We start from the raw sequence: 9,818 nt of genomic DNA on the forward strand, positions 1-9,818 counted from the left end.
GAAATCTGAAGATGATTAAATCCTATCTGGCAAAAAAACAGATTATCCGCAAAGCAACAATAATAAATACTTACAGTCACACGTAACCAACTCAATGGAAGCCATGAATTCTTCTCATGAACGAATTCAGTCCCAGAAACTATTCCTTCAATGTGAAAGACATTGTGACGGAAATCTGAAGATGATTAAATCTTATCTGGCAAAAAACAGATTATCCGCAAAGCAACAATAATTTCGTCTTGAACAATTCTCAATCGAACTCATTTAGACGAACAGATTACACACATATCTCGATAAACTAAACAACGGAATCTCTTCCTTGAATGTAAAAACTCTAAAGATGATTAAGTTCTATCTCGCAAAAAACAGATCATCCGCAAAGTAACAATAATTTCGAGACTCATTTAGACGAACAGATTAAACCGTACACTTGTGACAATAACTGATTACATGTGGAAAACTCCAATAATTACAAGAACAATTCGGAATCGAAAAGTCATTTAGACAACAGATTACACAACAATAATTTCGACGAGAACATTCGCAATTGAAAACTCGTTTAGATGAACAGATTAAACCATATCTCAATGAACTAAATCAGATTTCAATCGAAAAGGGAAGTTGATGTTATGAATATCACCGCAAGAAGAAGAACAACGAGTGATGTTTTGGGCTTCGGCTCCTTGAATGTGAGAGAATATTGTGACAATAACTGTAGTCCTATCTAGAAAAAAACAGAGCATCTGCAAAGCAATGATAATTTCGAGAACAATTCAGAATCGAAAACTCATTCAGACGAACAGATTTCACACAGCAGCAATAATTTCGACGAGAACATTCGCAATCGAAAGCTTATTTGGACAAACAGATTAAACCATATCTGGATGAACTAAACAATAGAAACTCTTCCTTGAATGTGAGAGACTTGTGACACATGAATTTCAAGGAGTTTTAATTTCAAGGAGGAAAACTCTAAAGATGATTAAGTCCTATCTGGCAAAAAACATAGCATCCGAAAAGCAACAATAATTTCGAGAACAATTCGGAATCGAAAACTCATTTGGAAGAACAGATTACACACAGCAACAATAATTTCGACGAGAACATTCGCAATCGAAAACTCATTTGGACGAACAGATTAAACCATATCTCGATGAACTAACCAACAGAAACTCTTTCTTGAATGTGAGACATTGTGACAATAACTGCTTGCATGAATTTCAAGCACAACAAACCGCAATGTTTGTGAGATTCAGTACCAAAAGACGAACAAACACACACAACAGAAAACTCATTGAGAGAGAGGAGAGAAAGCTTACTGGGTTAGGAGTTGCTTGGTTAGGAGTTGTGGCGGGAATATTTCCTTGCTGAAGAGATCATCTTAATATAAGTGGGAAGGTTCAAAATTCTATGTTGTATTGAAGAACCAATACTCAAAATACAAAAGCATATAAAGTTATCGGTTACAAAAAAAGTACGCAAGTATATTTGCTAATGAACTTTCCTTGCTGAAGAGATCATCTTAATATAAGTGGGAAGGTTCAAAATTCTATGTTGTATTGAAGAACCAATACTCAAAATACGAAAGCATATAAAGTTATCAGTTACAAAAAAAGTGTGCAAATATATTTGCTAATGAACTTTCCTTGCTTTAAGTAGGTTAAAGCCAGCTCAAGTCTTATCTCATCAATTTCGTGTCATCTAGGATTGGAGATAAGGAGATGATAAGCATCAAGCTCTCCGTCAGCTCAGCATTCAAGGAGCTGAACTCGGCAGCGGTGAAGGAAAGAGATTGGCCTTGGAAGATGATATGGAAGCCAAAGATTCCTTACAAAGTTTACTGTCCAAGCTTTACCCTGACTACAGCTTTGGTTGGGGAGTTGAAGGCAGTCAATGCAATCTCACAAAGTATGCTGAGTTCAAAAACCTTGTCAATTACTACATGCCTGGTGTTGAATAGGTAAGGGTAATATGCTTAATGTTAGGATTTTTATTCAGTTATATCTTTATTTAATTAGTGCATGCTTTTGATTGTAGGGGTGGAAGGCTTCACATGCCTATAATGATAAGTCTTTTTTTGGTTCCTTATACCGTGCTTTGGATGAAGTGTTGAATTTAGGGGAGACTAAAATATATTACTATGAAGAGAACGCTTACTATGTGGATGATAAATTTGAGTAAGTTACTAATTGTTTCTTTCTTTAACTTTGTTGAATATTGTTTCTTTCTTTAATTTTGTAGAATTGTTTTGCTGATTTTGTCTTTTTCACGGATATCCATCATCATTTTTTCTACAATGAAGTTCGCCAGCTAGTGGTCTGCTTTATACTTGGAAATTACAAGAGGTGGTGATATATTTGCTTGGTTATAATTTTGTTATTTCTTTATTATTAATGACTTCTTTTGTTATTTCTTTATTATTAATGAGTTCTACATTTTTTCCCCAGTACTGGATATGGAGATGGAGATGAATATGGAGATGGAGATGCAGATGGAGATGAATATGGAGATGCAGATGGAGATGGAGATGGAGGTGCAGATGGAGATGGATATGGAGATGGAGATGGAGATGGAGATGAATATGGAGTTGGAGATGCAGATGAAGACTGATGGAATAAAACAAAACCACGGAAGAACATTCTATACCTGTTAATTTTTCTTACAGATGCCAAAGTCCTTTAATGACATAGCAGTCAGCTAAATACCGTGATTGATCTCATTATCCTGAAGGGAGTAGGATCGGTGAATGACTACATATTCTTGTGGTTACTACCTATGGAAAAGCTTCATACCTTAGCAACAGATGGCCCAAATGACATTTCCTTGTTTGCCAGCTGCTTCCCTAGATTAATCTGCACTGATATACTGGCCTGTGAAAGATCAAGGCCAGTAGTCTGTAGCGCTTGTGTCAATGAATTCAGTAACCTGAATAAAAACCAAATGAATCATCAATCAAGGGTCGGCAGAAATAATAAATTGATATCATTAGATAACTTGACCAAACATTCAACATGACATGAATCTCTGGAGAAGTTGTCGCAAATGTGAGAGGTAAGAGCCAATAATTATTCCCTTGAACTCTAGATCTAACATACACAGCCATGAATAAAAGACTCCAACTTCAACAACTCTACATGCATATGTTCAAAATTGTTGTATATGAGGTAAAAAAACAATAGATATTATCCTTACTTTACAATTCTAAGAACAACTCAGCTTCACGTTTTTCCATTTTCAAGTATAAGATGAGTATATACGTGGTATTTCTGGCTATTGTGCTAGAATATAGATATGCCGGAAATGTGAAACACAAAACTATTGACTCATTAAATAGAGAAATTTCAACGTGCTAACTTGAGCAATAAATAAAGCAATTATCACAACTGTTTAAAAATTCCAAATCAGTGATGAGAGATACACAAGCTTCATCATAACAAAAAAGGCATACTTAAGATACTCGAGATCTCACCACATTTTTCCATACAACATTGTTCTGTAACAGAGATAGCAGTGTCTTAAAACATCAAAGCAGCATATAGAATGACTACTAACAAAAAAGGTAAAAGAAGGAAATGCCTGCAGTAGACAACTGATATAATTCCAATATACAACGACCACACGCTTTATTAAATATTATAAACTCTAAAACTAGAGTAATTTACTCACCCTTGAGAGTAAGTATTCGAAGTGCTAATTGTGCCGCCTTCTATCATAAACTCACTGATCATACTGAGCATTAGCGGTGCTGAGGCATTCATCAGAAGCAGGTGTAGGTAGCGAGGAGCATCCAGTCGAATCAGTTTCTCATTTTTCTGAAATTGACTTGGCAGGTTGTTGCTCCAACACTTGGGTATTAGCAGCCGGAGAAGGCACTATCGTTCTGAAAAGGGGCTGGCATACTAGCCTGAAGACGCATCGATGTCGCAATTGCCCTGCTAACTAATTCCTTTTCTTGATCCATTGATTTACATGAAACATCACCACCAGGATGAGATTCAAGTGGATTCTGCTGATTTACTTGCATAGACAAAGTGGTGGTTAAAAGATTCTCATCAAACCTTCCTGAATATAGGCATATAATTTACTCATGGCACAAGTTTTGTAGGCTCCGAGCTCCAAGGTTGATCGATCCTTCATACTTCTGTACTGTCTCCTGTAAATACTGTACATACTGAATTACCTGCATACAAACATCAAAAGAAACCAATAAATCTAAACTTTAAAGAACAATGATGTAGAAGTTTTCTTTCTAAAATGTACCTCGAACAAGAATGACGCGGTATCTCGTTTTTGATCAATATAGGGTATCAAATTTCTCAACATCTGAAATCTAGAGATAGAGAAAAGGCTTTGTCAAAAGCATAGACAAATACAGCAATTGTTACAAAATTCTAACGATAAAGTCACAACAATATAAATGCATCATCTCGTAAATCACATTGAGTATGTATAGAGAAAGCTCTTTGCAGCACAAAAATGAAATGAAATGAAAATCAGAGACATACAATTACTCTTTGGTTCAGTTTGTGAGCTTGTTTCTCAATTGAATTCCAATTTCTGAGCATGAACTCGTGGTTCTCGAGTCGCAATTCAACTCCTAAATTCTACCTTCATTCATACCTTATTGTTCCTTTTGAATCAACCATAACTAAAATTAGAAAATTAAAAACAAACCTCTCATTGATCTTTCTCCTCCCACGTTGCTCTGTTACTGAATGCTTCGACCTAATTGCATTTGCCTTATCACTGTTCTTCCCATCTATCACTTCCAACAAGAAAAAAAAATACAATTTTAAACAATTAACCTAAACTGAAATATTCAAAATCCTTTCTTGCAGAAAATTCTACCATTAAACTACAACAAACACTAACATCAAAAAAGTATTCACAAACCTTTGGTACTGTTACTTGAAGGTGTGGCATCTCTATTAGAACCAAAATCATACTCATCCTCTTCTTCTTCTCCATGTTTTTTTTTCCTCCATAAGAATATGGATAACAATCATAAAATTGATGTCATGTGATCAGGAGGTGTTCAAGTTTTGAATACGGTCTATGGCAGAAATACAAGGTAATATTGTGTACAATAGATGAGGTCGGGCCTTCACCAAATTTTGCGCATAGGAAATTTTAGTGCACCGACCTGCCTTTTTTAATGATATTGATAAGAAAAATACATTAAATTTGTTAATTGTAAAATATATATTAAATTTGTTAAGAAAAATATATATTAATGTAATTATATATATATATATATATATATTAAAAAAAACCTTTTGTAACTCTCATTCAACTTTTTTTAAAAAAAAAAAAATCATCTCGTGTTTAGTTTTTATATTGAATTTTGATTAATTCAAATTTGTATCATGTAAAACTTATTTAAGAGTATAGTGTTCTCATTTAATTTGTCAAGATCGAGGATGTTTTTTGAAGAAAATTATTTTTTATCACATAAAGGTAGGGAAAACGAAAAAAGGGAAGGGCGGATGTGGATTACAAGGTGTGGAATATAATCATCATAATTAAATTAAGAATTTAGACAATCAACCGATCAAGCTACTAAGATTTCCGATCGAGAATGCTTTGATTTTACTAATCTTTGTTATCAATTTTACTTGCAAGGGGAAAATCATTTTCCAAAGATAGCACATATGCATGCGTAGTAGCTGTTTTGTATAAATGAGAACAAAACTGGATGAGATATTAATATAATTTCAAAATTATAAAATAAAATAAAAATTACCAAAAAGGAAGGATGAGATGTATATATAGAGTGAGTATTAAGTTTTGGCAAATAAAGGTGCCCCATTACACTTACATTGAAGTAACATTTGAACTAAAAGCATGGTGAAACTAAAAATATTTTCAAGCTATATAGCTCACTCTTTAACTCTAATTAACTTTCTAAAAAGTACTTTTTGGGTGTTTAATGTTACATTTACACTATGATATATTTGTAGAAGCAAACAGAACATCATAGAGGATGAAGACTTAATTAATTCTCATGAAATAAATTAAGGTAGATGAGAAAAACATGGATTTATTTTTAGAAGCACAAGCTGGTAATTTAAATTTTAATTTCACAGATATCTACCTTAGCACCAAAAAGGAAAAAAAAAAGTTGAGTTATAGTAATTTCTATCATTACCACATCAAAAATTGCATTAAGATGGATAAGTTCCTCCATATCCTTAACTATAGGGTCGAGTTTGAATACTGAGAATTAACCATTGAGAATGCTTTCAAAATGGATACTAATAGTTTAATAATCCTTTTCTATCCTGACAATTTGATGTAGAATGCTCGTAACTTTTTACTTCAATATCAGATTAATGAATGGTTTAATTTATTGGAAACTAGACTCAAAGACAACATAACAATGTAATGCAATTTTCACTAAAAATCTTGACCTTCTGGAAAGTCTACACTTCTTCAACACTTCAATTTTCAAACTTTTTATTTTCAACAAGTAATATTTTACAAACCATAAACCATTTTCAAATCAAATTTGCTTCAATTATAAGTCTAAAAAGTTGCCTCATTATGAGATTCACATTCTACCAACTTCACCTTTAATTAACATTCTTAATTAATTTCTTCACATTATTCCATCAAAATCCAATCTTTATATATTCCAATCATGTTCTCACATCTTTACAATCCATAACCACTTCTAATTTATTTATTTTTCCAAAAAAAAAAATGTCTAAGCGAAGTGTGGAAAAACACTATGCATTAGAAAAACATAGAGAAAAAGAGAAAACAAGAAATATTAGTACTAATTTCTTATTATCTAAACATTGGAAGAAAATTTACCCTATAGGTCTACATAAAACAAGCTCTTCTCTTTCACTTTCTTCACTTTCTTTATCTTTATCACAAACTTCAAATGATTCTTCCATTACTGATTCTTCTTCAATCACTCCATTGGATCAAAAAATCTCTCTAGCACTCCGATTAATCGCGTCGACGACGGAGAAAAGAGAGGGTAATTTGGTCATTTCCAACAAAAATGTGGCTCGAACAGTTAGTCCAACTCGTAACCCTAGTCCAAGTCCTAGTAATGAAGAAGAACTCATGAGGAGGTGCAATTGGATAACTAGTACTAGTGGTAAGTTTCATAAATAACAATAATCTTTATTATTTTTTTACTTTTCTTGAAATAATTTTATTCGCGATTTTCATTATATATGATGACGTTTGATTGAGGATAGAACTTAAGATGTTATTTTGACTTTATTTATATATTAGGAGTTTAAGTTACGCACTGTAAGAGTTAGTATTAGATTCTTAATGCCATTAAGTTAAATTGACCTATAATAACATGATCATTAGTGAAGTCAGGAATTTCATGCCTAAAATTATTTGAGATTTAATATGTGGTGTGTAGCAAGTGATATTAGACCTATACTTATATATACAATATGGTTTTGTGACCAAGAGGGTGATTCGTCCACAACGTAATTTTATTCCTACGGTCTGTAAGTAACGCTTTATATCAAGTCTGATATGATGATCTGAAAAATAAAGTACTAACTTACTAAACTTTTTAGTATTATTTCTTTTTTATAGCATTTGGTGGTAGAATTATTTGAATTATCAATAAATTGACACTTAATTCGTACCAAATTATCCTAACATAATGCCAATTGTAAGATTATTTTATTTGAATTTGCTATAAGCAGATAAGGTTTATGTGCAGTTCCATGATGATTGTTGGGGAGTTCCTGTTTATGATGACCAGTAAGTAATAATTTATGATTAATTTTGGAGTTCATTTTACTAAATTTACACAACATTAATTATACAGAAAAGTTAATTAACAAATAAAATTAATTAATTTAACAGTCAATTATTCGAGCTTCTTGCACTATGTGGAATGCTGATGGATTTCAATTGGACTGAAATTTTGAAGAGAAGAGAACAAATAAGGTACATAAATTTCCCCTTTTTTGAGCAATTAATTATTATTCTTTTATTTAATTTATATAATAAATAGTGTAATTTTATTTTTACGTTATCAGAAGAAGTGGATTCAAGTGGATTCGAGAAATTCGAGTCTTTTAAGTTACTGGATCTCAACTAATACTAATTTGTACATAGTTAATGAATTTCATAAGATAATACTAGGTTTTGATCAAAATTATTAGGTGTTGTGAATTCGGAGTCGAGATTGTACATTTGTCCTTGGTTATGACTATGATTTAATGTGTTACATCAAGTTGTCTTTCGTATTATTTAAGTTATTGGTTCCACTTATTACTAACAATTATCTGTAATTATCTTTTGAATGATTTAATAGTTGCAAAAATCCTATTAAAATAATGGTGAATTGAAGTTAAACATTTTGTTTTCTTAATGTGTGAATATGTAGAGAAGCTTTTGGTGGATTTAATGCAAACCATGTGGCCAAAATGGGGGAGAGTGAGATTGAAGAATTAATCTCAAATACATCACTCAATTTAGCAGAAAGCAGAGTTAGATGCATAGTTGATAATGCCAAATGTATAGTCAAGGCAAGTTCTAACTCCTTTATATTACAACAAAAAAAAATTTACTTAACATATACTATCAAGATATCAAAAAATTCACAAAATAACCACTTTTTAGTTCATGTAATTAAATAATAGTCACTATCATAGTATTTTTAAATTCAATATATGTAACTCCATGACATATTAATAGTTGTTTTTCAATTACATGACAGAAAAGCGGACAATTTGTGTTATTATTACAATATCCAAAAAAAATTAAAAAATAGCCACTTTTCAATCCATGTAATTGAATAACGACCGCTATTGTAGAGTTTCAAATTCAACAGATGAAACTTCACGACAAGATATTAGTTGTTTTTCAATTACAAGACTGAAAAGTGGCTTAGCTTTATTACGATATCAAAATATTAACAAATAACCACTTTCTAATTCATATAATCGAAAAAAAGTCATTGTTATGGAGATTCAGATTCAACAGGTGAAACTCTGTAACATGTCGATGGTTGTTTTTCAATTGCAGGACTGAAAAGTGACTAGCTCGTGTTATTAATTACTATGATATAAAGTTGTTAACTTAATCATCTTTTTTCTTCTCATTAATCAATTAACATATGCAGATTGTGAGAGAATATGGATCATTCAGCAGCTACATGTGGAATTATGTGAATTATAAACCTATAATTAACAGATTTAGACATCCAAGAAATGTTCCATTAAGAACACCAAAAGCAGAAACAATTAGCAAAGATTTATTGAAGAAAGGATTCAGATTTGTTGGGCCAGTAATTGTTTATTCATTCATGCAAGCTGCTGGAATGACAATTGATCATTTGGTTGATTGTTTTAGGCATAAAGATTGTGTAAATCTTGCTGAAAGACCATGGAGGCATGTATGAATTAATTTTTTTAATTATGTCATGTGTTTTTTTTTATTTGTTCAGTTTTGTGATGTGAAAATATTTTCATAAAGTTATTATTTTCAATTGTAAATTTTCTTTTTTTTTTCTTGGTTTATTTAAGTTGTTTTTTGCCACTGGCTTTGGTTACAACAATATATTCAATGTAATTTCACAAGTGAAGTCTAGAGAGAGTGGTGCGTACACAATCTTGTTCTTATCTTGTGAACGTAGAGAGGTTTTTTTGCCACTACTGTCTTTGCTTGTATGTATCAATTATGAATTGAATGATGTATTTATTTTCATGTTTATTTTTAATTATAGTTGTAAATGTATTTTTCTGACTATTAATTGTGATGATGTATTGTATGATATGTGCTTAAGTATATTATGCCTGTGGTGTGTGTTGTATTTTGTTGTATACATT

At 31.7% G+C, this 9,818-nt stretch overlaps 1 protein-coding gene and 1 pseudogene across 1 annotated transcript; one reads left to right on the forward strand and one right to left on the reverse strand.

Moving 5' to 3' along the window:
• Positions 1-438: 438 nt before the first annotated feature.
• On the reverse strand, positions 439-6,231 carry LOC129879645 (transcription factor BIM2-like; annotated as a pseudogene).
• A 443-nt stretch (positions 6,232-6,674) lies between these two features.
• LOC129874544 (uncharacterized) lies at positions 6,675-9,480 on the forward strand. The gene is made up of 5 exons (XM_055949845.1): positions 6,675-7,111; positions 7,686-7,743; positions 7,849-7,932; positions 8,375-8,516; positions 9,113-9,480. Exons 1-5 carry the CDS (start codon positions 6,703-6,705, stop codon positions 9,389-9,391), a joined length of 972 nt encoding a protein of 323 aa, XP_055805820.1. The 5' UTR covers positions 6,675-6,702; the 3' UTR covers positions 9,392-9,480.
• Positions 9,481-9,818: the final 338 nt, after the last annotated feature.

Source organism: Solanum dulcamara, chromosome 2 (genome assembly GCF_947179165.1).
Source record: "Solanum dulcamara chromosome 2, daSolDulc1.2, whole genome shotgun sequence".
Classification (NCBI taxonomy): Eukaryota; Viridiplantae; Streptophyta; class Magnoliopsida; order Solanales; family Solanaceae; genus Solanum; species Solanum dulcamara.